This window comes from Saimiri boliviensis, chromosome 2 (genome assembly GCF_048565385.1).
Source record: "Saimiri boliviensis isolate mSaiBol1 chromosome 2, mSaiBol1.pri, whole genome shotgun sequence".
Classification (NCBI taxonomy): domain Eukaryota; kingdom Metazoa; phylum Chordata; class Mammalia; order Primates; family Cebidae; genus Saimiri; species Saimiri boliviensis.
The window spans coordinates 188,467,774-188,488,578 of record NC_133450.1 but is presented as its reverse complement, the minus strand read 5'-3'; the positions used below and the strand labels follow the sequence as shown (position 1 = coordinate 188,488,578).

General features: G+C 38.6%; 1 protein-coding gene across 9 annotated transcripts in view; it reads left to right on the top strand.

Moving 5' to 3' along the window:
* RNF38 (ring finger protein 38) overlaps positions 1-20,805 on the top strand; it is a 154,685-nt gene that overhangs the window by 124,865 nt on the left and 9,015 nt on the right. For all 9 annotated transcript variants that reach the window (XM_039474976.2, XM_039474980.2, XM_039474978.2 and 6 more), the window contains 6 exons: positions 8,317-8,484; positions 9,740-9,910; positions 12,852-13,013; positions 13,328-13,434; positions 14,954-15,038; positions 20,672-20,793. In XM_039474976.2, the coding sequence (XP_039330910.1) occupies positions 8,317-8,484; positions 9,740-9,910; positions 12,852-13,013; positions 13,328-13,434; positions 14,954-15,038; positions 20,672-20,793 (815 nt within the window). The remainder of the gene's footprint in view (positions 1-8,316; positions 8,485-9,739; positions 9,911-12,851; positions 13,014-13,327; positions 13,435-14,953; positions 15,039-20,671; positions 20,794-20,805) is intronic.

The following is a 20,805-nucleotide window of genomic DNA, read 5'->3' as shown; positions in this document are numbered from 1 at the left end:
AATACTGTTCTTATGCCAGATATTTTTATTGTATTTATGAAATACTTTTAAAAATTGATTATGTAGGAAACCGTACATTATTTGTGGCCATAACCTGATAAAAGTATGGATATAAATACTGAAAACAAACAAACAATTGTATCTTTTCTCCACCCCCTTGAGCAAGAAAAGCAAAACAGAGGAGTGTTTACAAAGTCCCATTTTGGTAAGCATAACGAATATGTATATGACTACATATATAGGACTATATGAACACAGAGAAAAACATAGAGAAATACATAATAGGCTTGTGGGGTAAGTACTAAAGTGAAGAGGTGTGGTTAGTGATGGAGAGCCAAAGAAAAAAGACTGCATTTTAGAAAAGGCAACGTCTCGTTTACATAGTAGTGTTATGTGTTGAGTCTGTATATTGGAATATGAAAAGAATACATATATAAATAACTAGAACAACACAAGAAGTAGAAATCCTAAGCAGACCAGTAGCCATGGCAGAAATTATAAAAGCATAACAAGTCTGTCTTTAAAAATTACACCTGGGGCTGGGTGTGGTAGCTCATGCCTGTAATCCCAGCACTTGGGGAGGTCGAAGCAGGTGGATCACCTGAGGCTAGGAGTTTGAGACCAGTCTGGCCAACATGGTGAAACCCCATTTCTACTAAAAATACAAAAAATCAGCCAGGCGTAGTGGTAGGCACCGGTGATCCTAGCTACTAGGGAGGCTGAGGCAGGAGAATCACTTGAACACAGGAGGTGGAGTTTGTAGTGAGCCAAGATCATGCCACTGCACTCCAGCCTGGACCACAGAGCAAGATTCCATCTTTTTTTTTTTTTTTGAGACAGAGTTTCGCTCTTGTTGCCCAGGCTGGAGTGCAATGGCGCGATCTCAGCTCACCGCAACCTGTGCCTCCTGGGTTCAGGCAGTTCTCCTGCCTCAGCCTCCCGGGTAGCTGGGATTACAGGCACGTGCCACCATGCCCAGCTAATTTTTTGTATTTTTAGTAGAGACGGGGTTTCACCATGTTGACCAGGATGGTCTCGATCTCTTGACCTCGTGATCCACCTGCCTCGGCCTCCCAAAGTGCTGGGATTACAGGCTTGAGCCACCGTGCCCGGCGCGAGATTCCATCTTTAAAAAAAAGACATATATTGAATTTTGAAACCAAAATCTGAATTCTTGTCTAACCTTTAAAGAACTGGTAATTCATAGGCCAGGCGTGGTGGCTCACACCTGTAATTTTAATACTTTGGGAGGCCGAGGTGGGCAGATCACTTGAGTTTGGGAGTTTGAAACTAGCCTGACCAGCATGGAGAAACCTCATTTCTTCCAAAAATAGAAAAAATTAGTCGGGTGTGATGGCACATGCCTGTAATCCCAGCTACTCAGGAAGCTGAGACAGGAGAATTGCTTGAACCTGCGAGGTGGAGGTTGTGGTGAGCCAAGATTGTGCCATTGCACTCCAGGCTGGGCAACAAGAGTGAAACTCCATCTCAAAAAAAAAAAAAAAAAAAAAAAAAAAAAAACTGATAATTCCAATTTAAACTATTCTAGATAATAGAAAAAGATAGCTTCCAAATATATCTTATGAAACTAGCACAACCTTAACAATAAAACTTCATCATTACAAGAAAAGAAAGCTGTTGACTAGTTTCCCTCATGAATACAGATGAAAAAGTTTTAAATAATAAACTATACCTAGTGATGTATTAAAAGAATAAGCTTTTTCCAGTAGGGAAGATATGAGAGCAATTTTAAAATTCAAAATAAAAGAATAACCTGTAGGAATAACCTATTTTAATATACCTAGTGATGTATTAAAATAACCTAATAGTGAACCCATCCTGCATGGGTTCAATATTAGGAAATCTTTCCAGATAATTGGTTTCATCACATATAAATGAAAAATATTAATAGGTAAAAGAAATATAAAATCTAGCTGTCATTTCTTATTAGAAGGTCTTAAAGTATAAAAAGGACTTTAATTTTCCATATGTTGTAGGAAGGCTTATGGATAGCATTCCTTTTGCTTGAGGACAACTGAGTGTGCTAAATAAAGTATTAAAAGTATCCCAAAAGCATCAAAAGAGCTAATAGAGGCCGGGCGCAGTGGCTCAAGCCTGTAATCCCAGCACTTTGGGAGGCCGAGATGGGTGGATCACAAGGTCGAGAGATCGAGACCAACCTGGTCAACATGGTAAAACCCCATGTCTACTAAAAATACAAAAAATTAGCTGGGCGTGGTGGCGCGTGCCTATAATCCCAGCTACTCGGGAGGCTGAGGCAGGAGAATTGCCTGAACCCAGGAGGCGGAGGTTGCGGTGAGCTGAGATCACGCCATTGCACTCCAGCCTGGGTAACAAGAGTGAAACTTTGTCTCAAAAAAAAAAAAAAAAAAAAAAAAGTGCTAATAGATTAGATGAAATTGCCAGACCTTAAGGCAATGTGGGGTGCTAGTTCTGTCCTTAAGGCATTTTTTCATTTGGGTAAACCTGAATTTTAATTTTGAGTCTGTAAGGAAGCAAAGGGGACAAAAATCAAAGACTATTTAAAAAAAGTTTAAGGTGTCACTTCCTATATAGGAGACCTTTTGTACATAAAATAGCATGCACCTTAAATCACTGTATACCTAGGAAACAGGGATATCTGGTCACTAGGATAAGAACGAGCAGAAGTAAATTTGTAGCCCAAATTCACATCACTCTATGAAATCAGTGAAAATTCGTTTAAAGTAATCGGTACTTAAGGGGCATAGAAAAAAGAGGCAGTTACTTCCTGAAAGAAGGAACCTTCATTCTGGTTCTCAAATAATTCCCCCAATAATTTTTCAAGGACAGAGGGCTTTAATTGAAAGCCAATAGAAACAGACCTACAGTGAAGTCATCTACTTCAAACATCATGCTTAAAGGTGAAACTTGGAGCACTTGTCTGCTGATACCTGGAATAAACCAGGATGATCACTATTACCACATCTATTCAGTATTGTTCTATAGGCTAAGTCAACAGAAAAGGCAAAAAGAAAAAAGTTTCAGAATAGGAAAAGAACAAGTAATACTATCAATATTTGCTGTCAAAATTATTAAATTGATAGAAAATCCCAAAGCATCTTAGATAATTGTTAGAATGAAGACTTGAGCAGGGCGTGATGGCTCTTGCCTGTAATCCCAGCACTTGTGATGTCAAAACGGGTGGGTCACAAGATCAGGAGTTCAAGACCGGTGTGGTCAAGATGGTGAAACCCTGTCTCTACTAAAAATATAAACAATAACCAGGCATGGTGGTGGGCACCTATAATCCCAGCTGCTTGGGAGGTTGAGGCAGGGAATTGCTTGAAACCAGGAGGTGGAGGTTGCAGTGAGCCGAGATTACACCACTGTACTCCAGCCTGGGCCACGGAGTGAGACTCTGTCTCAAAAAAAAAAAAAAAAAAAAATTGAAGAGATTGAAATATTACAAAAAATATATATAATCAAGTATGTTTTTTAAATACCAAAATCAAACAGCATGAAAAGCTTTTAAAAAGATACATTGGCCGGGCGCGGTGGCTCAAGCCTGTGATCCCAGCACTTTGGGAGGCCGAGGCGGGTGGATCACGAGGTCAAGAGATCGAGACCATCCTGGTCAACATGGTGAAACCCCGTCTCTACTAAAAATACAAAAAACTAGCTGGGCATGGTGGCTCGTGCCTGTAATCCCAGCTACTTAGGAGGCTGAGGCAGGAGAATTGCCTGATCCCAGGAGGCGGAGGTTGCGGTGAGCCGAGATCGCGCCATTGCACTCCAGCCTGGGTAACAAGAGCGAAACTCCGTCTCAAAAAAAAAAAAGATACATTAACACTGAACCACCCAGACATACTTATCAATTGCAGTATGTAAAGCTGCTTTTTTTTTTTTTTTTTTTTTTTTTTTTCCTTCAACAGAAATTCAAAGGAGTAAAGCTGCTTTTGGATTCTGTTTGAGAGGAAGGGGGAAAAGGTCTAATAAAATAATTTATTTTGATTTGTTGACATAATTAGAATTTTGAACATGACTGATTTTAAATAACTTTCTTTTGAAGATATAATAATGCTGTTATAGTTAAGTGTTCTTATTTTTTAGAAATGAATACTGAAATTTTTTTTTAAATGATAGGTTCCTGGCATTTGCTTCAACAAAATACATGAAACTGCATTATATTCGGGTGGATTGGCTATGGCTTAATGGTTTGGGGGCTGGGTGGTGGATATTATTCTTCTGTTTTTGAACATGTTTGAAATGCCCCAAAATAAAAATTCAAAGAAAAAGGTACCACTGAAATAATTTTAGTAATACTAAAGTAGTATCAGTTTTGGCTGGGATTACACTTGTAATCCCAGCACTTTGGGAGGCTGAGGCGGGTGGACCATGAGGTAAGATGTTTGAGATGAGCCTGGCCAATATGGTGAAACCCCATCTCTACTAAAAATACAAAAATTAGCTGGGCTTGGTGGCACGTGTCTATAGTCCCAAGTGCTCTGGAGGCTGAAGCAGGAGAATCACTTGAACCCTGAAGGCAGAGGTTGCAGTGACCGAGATTGCATCATTATACTCCAGCCTGGGTGACAGAGTGGGACTCTGTCTCAAAAAGAAAAAAAGAAAGAGAGAGAGAGAGAAGTTAAGTGTCAGTCTTAACAAAAATGCTTTAAGACCACTGTGTAGAATACCAAAGCATTATTGAGAGAGTTTAAAGAAAACTTATTTCATTATTTATTTTTTGAGAGGAGTTTCGCTCTTATTGCCCAGGCTGGAGTGCAATGGCATGATCTTGGCTCACTGCAAACTCCATCTTTCGCTTCAAGTGATTCTCCTGCCTCTCCCTAGTAGCTGGGATTACTGGTGCCTGCCACCATGCCTGGCTAATTTTTTGTATTGTTAGTAGAGATGGGCTAGTCTCAAACTCCTGGCCTTCTCTGCCCACCTTGGCCTCCCAAAGTGCTGGGATTACAGACATAAGCCACCGCACCCAACCACAAGAAAACTTATTTAAGTGAGAGATTTTACGTGAAAGATCCAGTTTTGTAAAATCCCTTAGTTCTCTAAAGTGGTGCATAGAATAGAATTAGTATATCCCAAATAAATTTTCAGTAGATTTTTGGTGTAACTTGAGATGATTTTGACGTTTTTATGACAATTTTAAAGACCTGGAATAGTCTACAGCCATAGAAAGCAAACTACTGATAGTTGTTTCTATAAAATTTTACTGGAACACAACCACGCCTGTTTGTTCATCTGTATTGTCTTTGGCTGTTTTGTGCAGAGACCACGGCCCACAAACCTAAAACGTTCACTTCCTGGCTCTTGAAGAAATAATTGGCCCACTGACACCCTGGTCTAAGGTGTAGACGAAGTATTTCTCAGAGTATGAGCTGAATCAGCTGAGCAGTAGCAGCATCACTTAGATATTTGTTAGAAATGCAGATTCTCAGACTGTACGCTAGACCTACTGAATCAGGATTTGTGGGTGTGGGACTCAGCAGTCTATTTTACCATGCCCTCCAGATGATTCTGATGCACACTGTAATTAGAGAACCACTGTTCTGTAGTCCTGAAAGAACAGCTGGGCAAAGTAGTTTCTCCAATTATTAGGAATTATTATAAAGCTATAGTAATGAAGACGTTTTTTGCCAGCATAGTCAAATAAGCTAATGAAATAAAACATAAAACCTAGAAGTAAGCCAACACATTTTCTGTGAATATAGTCGTATGCCACATAACATTATGACCAACATACCACATATACAACAGTGGTCTTACAAGTTTATAATACTATATTTTTACTACATCTTTTCTGTGTTTAGATACACAAATACAGAAGTTAGAGGGACTAACCCTTTGTACAGCTGAAAATAGACAAATAACATATGACTCCCTCAAAACTAATATGATTACTGTAACAATAGTCGATTAATAACATATTTTATAACACAATAACATAGTCGATTAATATATATTTTGTATGTGTAGTATATACTGTATTCTTGTAATGATATAAGCTAGAGAAAGTGTTATTTAAAAAATCATAAAATACATTAAGTTGATCATCTTAAAGGTCTTCATCCCTATGGTTTTTACATGTTGTAGGCTGAGGAAGAGGAGGAGTTGGTCTTGCTGTCTCTGTGGAGCAGAATCAGGCACACTTTATACAACTTTCATTGAAAAAAGTGTGGGCAGGGCATGGTGTCTCATACCTGCAATCCTAGCACTTTGGGAGGCTGAGGCAGGCAGATTCCTTGAGGTCAAGAGTTCAAGCCAACCTGGCCAAAATGGTGACATCCTCTCTCTACTGAAAAAACAAAAATAGCTGGACATTGTAGCAGGTGCCTATAATCCCAGCTACTTAGGAGTCTGAGGCAGGAGAAACGCTTGAACCCAGGAGGCAGAGGTTGCAGTGAGCCAAGATAGCTCCACTGTACCCCAGCCTGGGTGACAGAGTAAGACTGTCTTAAAAAAAAAAAAAAAAAGAAGAATTTGCATATAAGTAGATCTGTGCAGTTCAAATTCATGTTGTTCAAGGGCTGACTGTACTGTGTTATAATTACCTGCAGTGTTCAGTATAGCAACAGCAACATGCTGTACAGATTTGTAGCCTAGGGTCAATAGGCTATAAGATATAAGCCTAGGAGTATAGAGGCTCTGCTATCTAGGTTTGTATAAGTATACTCTATGATGTTAGCACAACAATGAAATCACCTGACACATTTCTCAGAATGTGTCCCTGTCGTTAAGTGACGTATGAGTAGCTTTACATGGCATATGACTTGATAAATGAATGTAGGTGATTTGGAACAAGACAGAATTGCCAATAAGTGATCCTGGGACAGTTGGGTGACCAAATGAAAACATGACATTTGATTCATTACTTCATACAATTTTCAGGAGTCAATGCCAGAGAGATAAAAGATTTAAGTGTTAAAGGCAAAACTATAAATTTTTAAGAAAGTAACATAAGAATAGCTTCATGATCTTCAGTAGGGAAGGCTTTCTTAAGACAGAAAAGGCACCAACTATTGATGAATTAAATGCAAAGATATTATCAGAAATAGACATAAACATATATTGGTCATTTACTTTTTGAGAAAAATGCCTAAGAATTCAAGGAGGGAAGAGTTTTTTTTTTTTTTTTTTTTCTTTAAGATGGAGACTCACTCTGTCACCCAGGCTGGAGTACAGTGGTGTGATCTCGGCTCACTGCAACCTCCACCTCCTGAGTTCGAGCGATTTTCCTGCCTCAGCCTCCCAAGTAGCTGGGATTATAAGTGCATGCCATGGTGTCTGTCTAAAGTTTTTTGTAATTTTAGTAGAGATGGGATTTCACCATGTTGGCTGGGCTTGTCTCAAAATACTGACCTCAAGTGATCAGCCTGCCTCTGCCTTCCACAATGTGCTAGGATTACAGGCACCTGCCACCATACCTGGCTGATTTTTTAATTTTTAGTAGAGATGGGGTTTCACCGTGTTTGCCAGGCTGGTCTCATCCTCCTGATGAGCTGATCTACTTACCTCGGCCCCCCAAAGTGGTGAAATTACAGGTGTGAGCCATTGTGCCCGGCCAAACTAATATCATATTTTTTTTCAGTTGTGTTTATATTGGCAAAAGAATTGAAAACAACGTGAATGTGTGTTGGTACACCATATGATAGGACTATGTTAAGCGAATGTTTCTTGAAATGTCTGGCTAGTATCAAAAAGAACAAGTTGCCTTTAACTCCCTTGAATACATACCTGCAATGTAGTATTAAATGGAAAAACAACGTTACAGGGTAGTATGATCTCATTTCTTTTAAGAAAACAAAAACATGACAATTTATGTGTAATTGTGCTGAAAGAGTAGAAGGATGAATTACCAGCATTGTTTGCCTCTGAGTTTTAGGTAGGTTGGGAGTAAGACTGGCTGGGAGGGAAAGGAGACTTTAATACTACTTTGCATTGTTTTGCTAGTTGTAATGAAAGTGTGTTTTGAATGTGACCAAATAATGGAAGATACAAGCTTTCATGTTTCCAGAAATTTTCTTTTTAAGAAAGTACTCTGCCTTATAAGGGTTAATTTAGTAATCCATTATTTCCGTGGGCTTTTCAAGTCATTTGAGGGAGGAGCTTAGCCCCAGTTTTATGGGAATAGTACATACTCTTGAAATAATCAGCTCTCCCATAAAAAGACAATGAATATTCTGGTTAAAACTATTGGAGAGTACATTGTGAAAATCCAGGTAGCACAGAGAGGAGCCAGTAAATGACCAAATGTTGATTTTGAATAGTTAACATTTTTATGTAAACAGCTGAAGTTTGTTTGTTTTTTCTTTAAAGCTCCATCAAGGAACAGTCCCTGTTTCTTACACAGTAACAACAGTGGCACCGCATGGGATTCCACTCTGCACAGGCCAGCACATCCCTGCTTGTAGTACACAGCAGGTCCCAGGATGCTCTGTGGTTTTCAGTGGACAGCACCTCCCTGTCTGTAGTGTGCCTCCTCCAGTAAGTCTGTGTCTTTGTTCTCATTAGATATTACTATTGAGCACACCAGCCCGAATTTGGTTTTGTAACTGATTGACTCTGGAAGCCCTCTTTAGAGGAGCTAACTGCTTTATATATGCAAATGAAATTTAAGAGACTCCTTTTGTAGTTTCACTCTAAAGTAAAAAGGCCAGTTTTATTGCAATAAAAATCTCAGCAACCATTTAATAAAATTAGCTTTTAAACCTGGTATGATAGTTTTACATTGATTATACATATTTGAATATGCTGAAGGTCAAACCATATTTTCTCATGTATCAACACCATTTATAGTTAAAGCCAATGAAGGTCAGCCTAAGTCTCAGAGACCTTAGTGTTCATCACTTACTGAGTTTTAATGGGCAATTTGAGTGCTTGGTCTTATTCCTTACTATAGGAAAACTATGATGAAAATAGCATCAGCCGCCATTTTCTCGTCACTGAATCTGAAAAGTTAAATGGCTTGCTTAGTGTCATAGGGACAGCTAGGATGGGAGAGCAGAGATTCATACCCACCTTTTTTCTTGCCTCTGAAGCTTTTGCTTTGTCCTTTAACCTCCTTTCAGAAATGAGGGTGCTGTATTTAAATGATTTATCTAAGGTCAACAATGTCTTCAAAGGAAAGCACTTAGCAAAACTTAAATATAACTCTTAATACCTTGCTCTGAATGTGACATTAACACACACACACACACCACACACACCACACACACCATACTAATTTAACAGATTAAACACACATGCAAACACCCACACACACAAACCTCAATACTAATTTAACAGATTAATTTACCCAAGCTTGGTGTTTCAAGTGATAGAAGCATTGTACCAAATTTAAGAATTAACATACTGAGAGGTCATAAAGCAATTAGTTGACAGTTGTGTTCTTATAAAAATCCTAGGAAGAAAAATATTTCTACAGGATTGAAAAGGGGAGTTTCTTGAAGTATAATTAGTGTTTGCTACTTCTTAAACCAACTAGAGAGAGGTTCCTTTTCTATGCAGGACTTACCCCCGCACCCTGTTTCATAGATATTTAAAAGGCTAAAATAAAGTTGTGTTTCAACCAGTTTGTAAAAATTATATAAAATACAGAATAATTATTATCAATACTTTACCAGTAGATATACTAGTAGTTCATTGTTAATATTAAGATATTAAAACATTTGTATGATTTTTGGGAGAGGTGTGACAATGACAGATTTGAATCTCACTACTGTAATGGTTTCTCTTACAGATGCTTCAGGCATGTTCAGTACAGCACTTACCAGTACCATATGCTGCATTCCCACCCCTTATTTCTAGTGATCCATTTCTTATACATCCTCCTCACCTTTCTCCCCATCATCCTCCTCATTTGCCACCACCAGGCCAGTTTGTCCCTTTCCAGACACAGCAATCACGATCGGTAGGTATCTCTACTATTATGTCAGAAGGCTTAATTTTTAATTTTTTCGGAATGTTTAGACCAGGCAGATAACCTTAGTGGATGTAAGAACCAGAAGAATGCCTAAGTTACTATGTTTAAATGGCACATTTAAACATAATAACCTGGTCAGGTGCAATGGCTCACACCTGTAATTCCAACACTTTGGGAGGCTGAGGTGGGCATATCACCTTGGGTCCGGAGTTCAAGACCAGCCTGGCCAACATGGTGAAATTTTTTCTCTACTAAAAAATACAAAAATTAGCTGGGCATGGTGGCACATGCCTATAATCCCAGCAACTTAGGAGGCTGAGGCAGGAGAATTACTTGAACCTGGGAGGCAGAGGTTGCAGTGAGCCAAGATCATGCCACTGCACTCCATCCAGCCTGTGCGACAGAGTGATACTCTGTCTCCAAAAAAAATAAACATAATAACTTAGGCATTCTTCTGGTTCTTAAAGGAATCCAAACATATACAAATTAGTAGACATTTACCTTAAATTTCTGGTTTCTTAAATTTTTCTAGTTATTTTAATGTCACATTTGTTTTCTGTCGCATCTGGAACCCTTCAGGAAGTAAATTTGAAGAAAAGTTTTTAGTTGTACCGTTTTTTCTTTTTATGTGGTTCTAAATTGGAAAATGAAAATATTATAAAATTGTTAATACTTGTTGGAATAATATTTGTATTCATTGAGGTAAGTAAATTAACCCTTCGGAATTTCAGTTACTTTTTCTGAAGGCCTGGTTTTCCACTATTGTGATGAAAAGCAGATGAGGTAGTCTATTAACGTAGCTAATTCTGTCTTGGGGGCCGTGATATAGTTGAGAGGCATATTATTTTAAGAGACTGGGAGAGGTAAATACTACGTAAGTACAAAGAGAAGGGCACAGGAAAAATAGGTCCAGTTGTTTGAATAGGCTGGGTTTAGCATTGGAACCATCAGACATTAAGGAGAAACAGGAGAGAGAACCTATGGAAAAGGCTAGAGTGGAAGATTTCAGCCCTATGGAAGGAACTGGACAGTTTATTATAGCAGAGTCTTTCCATTGTTTACTAAGGATTTTTGTACCATGCTGGTTACCAAAGAGGCTACTGTCCTGAAAACTAGAGAAGCAATTATGACACAAGTCTGGCTCATCATAAAAGTTAGAATTGCTTCTGCAAGAGAATCTTTTCTTGGAATTAGGATTGGATTTGTGCCAGGAAGTTCTTCTCAGCTTCCAGTATCTGCGAATTCAGGGTTAAAGCAAAATTTAGCTATCACTGGTATCTAAATTTGGAATTCTTTTAAAGGTCCACTCACATAGCCATATCATGACTTCATTTTCACTAGTGTTGTCATAGTGTAAGCAGTTGTGATTTCTCTCAAGCATGCATAGGCTTCCAAACTAAAGCTTAGTATTTACTTATATTTGAATAACATGTTGCTATTCTGTAACTAAGAGAGGAAATCAGACTAACATTTAAAAATACATGTGCCCAAGAGAATTCAATTGAAAACATCACGAAATGTGTACACAAATGTAGTAGTAGCATTATTCTTAATAGTCAAAAAGTAGACAATCTAAATGTCCATCAACTCATAAATGGATGAGCAAAGAGTGGTATCCCTGCAATGTAATTCTCACCCATAAAAAGGAGTGAAGCATTGATAAAGTCCACAAAACGGATGAGCTTTGAAAGCAACATCCTAAGCAAAGAAGGTAGACACAACTTCTTGCTTGTTCCATTTAAATGAACTGGTTCCATTTACATGAAATGTATAGAATAAGCATACATAAAAATGGTAAGCTGATGGCTTGGGGAAATGGAGATTGACTGATAATAGGCATACAGTTTCTTTTTGGAGTGATAAAAATGTTCTGGAATTAGATAATGGTTACATAATTGTGAATATACCAAAAATCTGTTTAGTTGCATTCCTTTATCGTATGTCAGTTATATCTCAATGAACTGGTTTTTGTTTTCTTGTGTTTTGTTTTCAGACAGAGTCTCCCTCTTGTTGCCCAGGCTGGAATGCAGTGGTGTGATCTCAGCTCATTGCAGCCTCTGCCTCCTGGGTTCAAGGGATTCTCCTGCCTCAGCCTCCTTAGTAGCTGGGATTACAGGCTCCTGCCACCACATCTGGCTAATTTTTGTATTTTTAATAGAGATAGGGTTTCACCATGTTGGCCAGGCTGGTCTCAAACTCCTGACTTCAGGTGATCCACCCACCTCAGCCTCCCAAAGTGCTAGAATTACAGGCATGTGCCTCTACCGCCAGCTGAACTGTTATTTTTTTTAAAAATGCATATCTGCTGTGTGCTTTGCATAGCACTACATTGCCTCAGTGTTTACCACAAACTTTTGAATTAGGCTATGAACATGCCAGTTTTATGGATAATAGTACTGAGGTTCAGATTAGGTAATTTATCTAAAAGTTACATGGCTTATTGGTGATAGTACCGAGATTCTGTCTATGTCCAAAAGCCCACAATCCTTTTGCACAGCATTATGCTTTCTGTACCATATCTCATTTAGCCTCGTTTCTGATTTGTAAATGCACTTCACGTTTTGTTTCATCTGTGAAACGTGTCTGAAAATTTTTTAGGTCAGGGTGCTATGACTGAAAAAGTAATTTTAATTTTCTTATTGGCTTACTTGATTACTTTTTTTTTTTGTCTTCTCATTTTAAGAGAAGGTTCAAGTAGTAAAATAAATGGAGAATAATGGAATTGTTTAATAACATGTTTTAAACCTTATTGAAATTAAACGTAGGAAGATTTTACTGTAGCCTATATGTTTACTTGTATGAATTTTAGATTCATGTGAACATCAAGAGATGCATAGCCTTAGAGACGTTTAGGGGTTTTAAATTTGTGCTAACTGTAAAGCATCATCTATCTAAACACAGGAAATACATATATATTTTTTCTCCTCAGCCTCTGCAAAGGATAGAAAATGAAGTGGAACTCTTAGGAGAACATCTTCCAGTAGGAGGTTTTACTTACCCTCCTTCAGCCCACCCCGCAACATTACCTCCATCAGCTCCCTTGCAGTTCTTAACACATGATCCTTTGCACCAGGAGGTGTCCTTTGGAGTAGTAAGTTTTCATACATTGTTATGTTAATTATTTGTGTTGGCTACTTAATTTGTTCTCAGTTAAGTTTCAGTATAACTCACCGTATTTAGAATTATATGTATTCTCAACAGCATTCAGTTGGAAAATTATATTTAGAAATATACCTAAGTGTATGGTTTAAAATGGTTGCTGCATTAATAAGTTAGAATTTAAGACATACTAAAAACCTTGAACAGTAAAGAACTTTACTGTTTTTTTTTTAATTAGATACTTAATTTGACAGATTATTTGTAAATGTGGAGTCCTAAATTTTTTTTAACATTTTTTCCCTGCAGCCTTATCCTCCATTTATGCCTCGTAGGCTCACAGGACGTAGTAGATATCGATCCCAGCAGCCAATACCACCTCCCCCGTATCATCCCAGCTTACTGCCATATGTGTTGTAAGTTTTTTCTTATCTTAATGATTTCTACGTTTTGAAACTCTTGAGATTATCTTTCCTTTATGAATGTCGTCTTTGTGGTCTAGCTGGGATGTGTCAGTTAACTTGTTTTTACTTAATGTTAAAGGGTGGGGTGAGGGGAGCCAGTTAAAGGTGAAAGAAGGAGAAGAACAGTAACATTGGAGAAGTGGGGAAGGAAGAAATCTGTGAGCCAAAAAATAGGTTTAACAAATCAAGAAACAAGGTTAAGATTTTTGCCTTTTACAACTGCTGTTACTTACCACCAGTCTTGAGTATTCAGCTTTTGGTACTGTTTTTCTTAGCGGGGAGAGGAAAAAAAATTATTTCTATGTCTTGGAACTACTCTGTTTGGATTAAGTTGGTTTGTAAGGGAAATACCCATAGGTGGTAAACATGGTAGCTTTGTTTTGGGACAGAGTCTCACTCTGTTGCCCAGGCTAGAGTGCAGTGGTTGGTGCAATCTCAGCTCACTGCAACCTCCGCTGGAATCCAGGTTCCAGCAATTTTCCTGCCTCCGCCTCCCAAGTAGCTGGAATTACAGGCATGTACCACTATGCCCAGCTAATTTTTGTACTTTTAGTAGAGACAGGGTTTCACCATGTTGGCCAGGCTGATCATGATCTCCTGACCTCAGAGAACTGCCCATCTTGCCCTCCCAAAGTGCTGGGATTACACGTGTGAGCCATCACGCATGGTCGATAGTTCTTTATTTCTCTCTCATAATTTCTCTCTCATGTAATAAAAGTCTAGAAATAGGCAACTTGATGATTTCATAGCCCTGTGACTATGAACATTGTTAATGGCTTCCTATTCATGATCTAAGATGGCCTCTCAGGCTCTAGTCATAGGCCCACATTCCACCTAACAAAAATAAAAATGGATTCCTCTGCCTACCTGCAGCTCTCAAAGTTACGTCCCAGAAGTTGCACATATAACCCCGCCTCCGTATCACATTGGCCATAACTTGGTCACATGTCTATAATTTCTAGGAAAGCTAGGGAGTACAGTCTTTATACCAGAAGGCCACATGCCTGTATTACCACACTGTTGTAGTTTTTCCTTCCTTCTTCCTCCTTCCCCTCCTTTTCTCTATCTTTCTGTCTTAATGTCAGATATATATGTCTCCCAGTTTTGTTCTTAAAGTGTTTTAATTTAAGGTCTTTTGCATTTCCCTATAAATTTTAAAATCAGCATGTGAGTTTTTACTTAAAAAGTGCTTGCTGCAATCTTGGTAGGTAGTGCATGAAATTTAGATTATTTTAAGGAAAAAGTGACATCTTAATGATATTGAGTCTGCTAGTCTTATGTAGTATATTTCTCTTTATTCACTTTTAAGTTATCCTAGCAGTATATCTGCAGTTTTTATTGTATAGTTCTTGCATATGTTTGGTTAAATGACCATTCTTCATCCTTACAGCACTGGCCTCTGTCCTCCCTGTCCTGTTCATTGAATTAATGTACTCATATATCAATGCTTGTGTGATTGTTTTCACTGCAGATCAATGCTTCCAGTGCCACCTGCAGTGGGCCCAACTTTCAGCTTTGAATTAGATGTAGAAGATGGAGAAGTAGAAAATTACGAGGTTAGTAGATGAATTTTGGGGAGTATTGTGTGCATGAAAGTATTATTCAGGCATCCAATCTTTTGACTTCCTGGGCCACATTGGAAAAAGAATTATTGTCTTGGGCCACTAACACGTACACTAACAGTAGCCAATAAGCTTTTTAAAAATCGATACACTAACAGTAGCTTTTTTAAAAAGTTGCAAAAAATAAGTCTCATAATATTTTATGAAAGTTTATGAATTTGTGTTGGGCTATATTCAAAGCCATCCTGGGCCGCATATGGGCCATATGTTTGACAAACTTGATTTAAACATTTATTAGGTAAACACTTAGTACATTTCAAGATACAAACATGTCATAAAAACTTTTAACATCTTTAAGAATATTTGAATGTGTACTACCACTTACCCATGATAATAGGTAGGTAGATTGGTGCTCTGTTAGAATTACATACAATTCCAATGAGAGAATGTAAATGAGAAAACAGCGAATTTTGATTAGGTGTGCTGAAAGGTTTTGTGGAAGCCAAAATGTTTGTGCTAGATCGTAAATAATGTAGAAACTTTTTCACGTGTAAGATTTAGGCAGAGAAGTGTTGGACATTCTTGAGAATCAACATACCATCTGGTTAAAGTGAAAGGGAGAAAATGGCCAGGCGCGGTGGCTCAAGCCTGTAATCCCAACACTTTGGGAAGCCGAGGCGGGTGGATCACGAGGTCAAGAGATCGAGACCATCCTGGTCAACATGGTGAAACCCCGTCTCTACTAAAAATACAAAAAATTAGCTGGGCATGGTGGCCCATGCCTGTAATCCCAGCTACTCAGGAGGCTGAGGCAGGAGAATTGCTTGAACCCAGGAGGCGGAGGTTGCGGTGAGCCGAGATCGTGCCATTGCACTCCAGCCTGGGTAACAAGAGCGAAACTCCGTCTAAAAAAAAAAAAGGGAGAAAAATGGGCATTTGATTGAAAAACTCTCTTGGTTGTCCTTGATTGCTTGCTACCGAGTGGACATAATTTTGAATATTATGAGGGAGGAAGGAATCATTAAATGTTTTCATTGCTTTATGGCATCAATGCTCTTAAATATGTGTCAAAACTGCCAGTACTGTGATGTAATTGATGGGAGTGGTTAGAAAATGGTGATGGGGAAGCCTGTTTAGTTGTTGTAATAGGTCAGGCAATAAATTATAAAACCATGCGTGTTCTGAACTTCAGGAACTGTGACTAGAAAGGAATACCACAGACAACCAATTTTTGATAAGGCCACCAGGAAGACACAATGGGGAAAGGATAGCCTCTTTAAGAAATGATGTTGGGAAAACTGGATATCCACCAGCCAAATAATGAAACTGGACCTTTACATTACACATGAAAGTTAACTCAAAGTGGATAAAAGTGCTGAAAGAAAACAGGGGAAATGCACCTTGATATTGGCTTGGCGTTGGTTTTTTGGCCATCATACCACAAGCTTAGGCAACAAAAGCTAAAATAAATAATTAGGACTACATTGAACTAAAAAGCGTCTTTACCACAAAAGAAAGAAGGAATGAAATGAGGGGTAGCCTACAGGTTGGGACAAAATATGAAAAGTATATATCTGATAAAGGGTTAATATTTTTAAAATATATAAGGAACTTAATAGCAAAAAAATAAAATAAAAACCCAATTAAAAAAAAAAATGGGTGAAGGCCCTGAATAGACATTTCTCAAAGACGACACAAAATGGCCAACCAGGTACATGAAAAGGTACTCAACATTACAGTCATCAGGGAAATGTAAATCAAAGCTACAATAAAATACCACTTCACAACTGTTAGGATGGCCTGGATGATAGTACATTTTGGTTTACTGAATATTTTAAGACCACTTTTAAGGACTACTGTTAAAAAAAAAAGATTCCTTTCAAAATATTACAGCTCATGTGCTCTGATGAAGATGTACAAAGAGATGAATATTGTTTTTAGACTTAGCATAATTTCTTAAGGGCCCTCAGAATGACAAATGAGCATTGGCTTCAACCTACAGTCACCAGCTGTATTAGCCCCTAACAAAAGATTCAGCATGTTCTTTCAAGCCAGGTTATTGACTTCTCTTTCTAGCTATGAAAATCTTAGAGGCCTCTTCCAAAATAGTACTGTTGCATCTACATTGAAAATCTATTCTTTATTTACTTTCATCAATGGTCTTAGATGGATCTTCTGGATAACTTGCTACACCTTCTGTATCAGCGTTTTCTGCTTCACCTTTTACTTTGTTTTTATAAAGATGGCTGCTTTGAAGAGAATTAGGGCTTTGTTCTGTATTAGGCTTTGGCTAAAGAGAATGTTGTGGCTGGTTGGATCTTCTATCCATATCACTCAGACTTCCTCCATATCAGCAATATGGTTGTTTTGCTTTCTTATCATTTGTGCATTCCTTGTAGTGGCTTTTCTTTTTTGAGACAGGGTCTTACTCTGTCACCCAGGCTGGAGTGCAGTGGCATGATCTAGGCTAACTGCAGCCTCGAACTCCCAGGCTCAAGTGATTCTCCCACCTCAGCCTCCTAAGTAGCTGGTACAGTAGATGAACGCCATCACACTCAGCTTATTTTTGCAGTTTCTTTTTTTTGTTTGTTTTTGTTGGTGTTTTACAGTGATAAGGTTTTGCCATTTTGCCCAAGGCTTGTTGAAGTATTGGGATTACAGGCATGAGCAACTGTGCCCAGCGAAAATAGCACTTTTAACTTCCTGTTCAAACCTTGCCTTTGCATTTTTAACTTCGTTACCGGTTTGGCACAAGAGGCCTACATTTTAGCCTGTTTTGGCTTTGACATGGCTCTCTTTACTAAGCTTAATCATTTCTAGTTTTTTTTTTTTTTTTTTTTTTGAGACGGAGTTTCGCTCTTGTTACCCAGGCTGGAGTGCAGTGGTGCGATCTCGGCTCACCGCAACCTCCGCCTCCTGGGTTCAGGCAATTCTCCTGCCTCAGCCTCCTGAGTAGCTGGGATTACAGGCACGCGCCACCATGCCCAGCTAATTTTTGTATTTTTAGTAGAGACGGAGTTTCACCATTTTGACCAGGATGGTCTTGATCTCTTGACCTTGTGATCCACCCACCTCGGCCACCCAAAGTGCTGGGATTACAGGCGTGAGCCACGCACCTGGCCCAATCATTTCTAGTTTTTAAAGTGAGAGACATGTTACTCTTCCTTTCACTTGAACAATTAGAAGCTATTGGGGAGTTATGAATTGGCATAACTTCAATATTGGTTTGTCTTAGGGGCGAGGAATGCCCAAGGAGAGGGAGAGAGACAGGTAAATAGCCAGTCAGTGGAGTAGTCAGAATACACAACATTTATCAGTTAAGTTTTCTGTCTTATACAGTTTGTGGTACCACAAAACAACCACAATAGTAATGTCAAAGATCAAAGATCACTATAGCAGATACTAAATAATGAAAAAGCTTGAAATGCTTTGAGAATCACCAAAATGTGACACCAAGATACGAAATGACTACATTGCTGTTGGAAAAATTGAATTAATAGATTTGCTCAACATAGGGTGGCCACACATCTTCAATTTTTTTTGTTTTAAAAAGGTTGCATCTGGGCCAGGCAGGGTGGTTCATGCCTGTAATCCCAGCACTTTGGGAGGTCGAGGTGGGCGGATCACCTGAGGTCAGGAGTTCAAGACCAGCCTGACCAACATGGAGAAACCCTGTCTCTACTAAAAATACAAAATTAGCTGGGCATGGTGGCGCATGCCTGTAATCCCAGCTGTTTTGGAGGCTGAGGCAGGAGAATTGCTTGAACCCAGGAGGCAGAGGTTGCGGTGAGCTGAGATCGTGCTATTGCACTCCAGCCTGGGCAACAAGGCAACAAGAGCAAAGCTGTGTCTCAAAAAAAAAAAGCGCCTGTGGCATTCAGTAAAGCAAAGTGCAATAAAACAAAATATGCCCCTGTGTAGTCTTTATACTTTAAGAATTTAACATATTTTCTTGTCATAAAATAGTTAATTCTGTTTTTCTCATCTATCATCATTGTTAACCATTCTGTTAACCTTGTGGCAACCTGAAAAATGGGGAAAAGCAGTCCTCAAAAGACATACTAATTTTGGGATAAACCAGATGAGTTATTAGAGTCATTAAGACTCAGTAGAAAGGAGGTACTGGTGTAAAATCAATAAGCATAATAATTGGCTAGGCACGGTGGATCACTTGAGGTCAGAAGTTCAAGCCCAGCCTGGCCAACATGGCAAAACCAAGTCTCTACTAAAAACTAAAAAGAACAAAAAAAATTAGCCAGGCTTGGTGGCACGAGCTTATAATCCCAGCTACTCAGGAGGCTGAAACAGGAGAATCACCTGAACCCGGGAGGCAGAGGTTGCCGTGAACCAAGATCATGCCATTGCACTCCAGCCTGGGGGATTAAGTGAGACTCTTGTCTTTTAAAAAAAAAAAAAAAAAAAAAGAAGGCATAATAATTATAGTATATTGAAACACACCAAATACGTTAGAATTCATGAGTTTTGATAGTGGATACTTCGTAAAAGAAAAAAACTTTGGTCTCATTTATCCTACCCTTTCTACATACATTATTCTGAATATTGTTTGGTATGAGGCAGATGCTCAGTATGGAAATTATATAATGAAGAATGATAAAATTCGAATACTACCATTTTGCCATCCTTAATGAATTAATGGATCTAGACAGTGTTCCATCTTTGGCTGCTAACATAACCACTAGACATGATAGGCCTTATGGTAGAAGTAGTTACATCTTCCTGTTTACAGGACGAGAGGACAAGGAATTTGTTAAACCCCATAGGTCAAGGATGGGAGGTTCATTCAGCAAATTTCAAATTGGGAATTTCTACAGCTAATTAACCTGGTTTCTTCAAATTTAAGAGTGAAAAAGAAAGTTGAGACATATTAAGCCATAATATGTTATGGGTTTGTTTGGGATCCTTATTTGAAGAAACTACTTGTTAAAGTTTTGAAAATAATTGAAACAAAAGTCTATCTTTTTAGAGCAGTGACTCTCAACCTGGGGACAGTTTGTCTCCCAGGGGATATTTGGAAATGTGTGGAGACATTTTTGGTTGTTAAAACTGGCGGATATTACTGGCACCGAAAGAGGGAGGCCAGGAATGCTCCACAACATCCTATAACACCTAGGCCAGCTCCCCCAACAAAGAATTAACCAGCTCACAGGGTCAGAGTCATTAACTTTGTTTTACAGATGCATTTGATAGTAATGAAATGATATCATCTTTCAGTTTTGTTTAAAAATAATGTGAGATTTAGGATGGATGGTAATAAGTAAAAGAAGGTTAGCTGTGGACTGTTGAGTCTGGGTAATGGACATATCAAATTTATTAATGTTATTTTTCTACTTTTGTATGTATTTAGGTTTTTTCATAAGAAACATTTTAAAAATTGTTTTAGTAGGGTTCTGGGTGGTGCACACTTGTAGTTCTACTCAGGAGGCTGAGGCAAGAGTATTGCTTGAGGTCAGGAGTTTGAGGCCATACTGTGCAATGATGATGCCCGTGAACAGCCAGTATACTCCGGCCTAGGCAACCTAGCAGGACTCCATCTCTTTAAAAAAAAAAAAAAATTGGAATACATAACGTAAAGAAAGATGAAAATATGTCTTCTTTTACCGCCACAGGCCCTGTTAAACCTGGCAGAGCGACTGGGAGAGGCAAAGCCTCGTGGACTGACTAAAGCAGATATTGAACAACTTCCTTCTTATCGGTTCAATCCTAACAACCACCAGTCAGAACAGACTTTGTAAGTGTATTT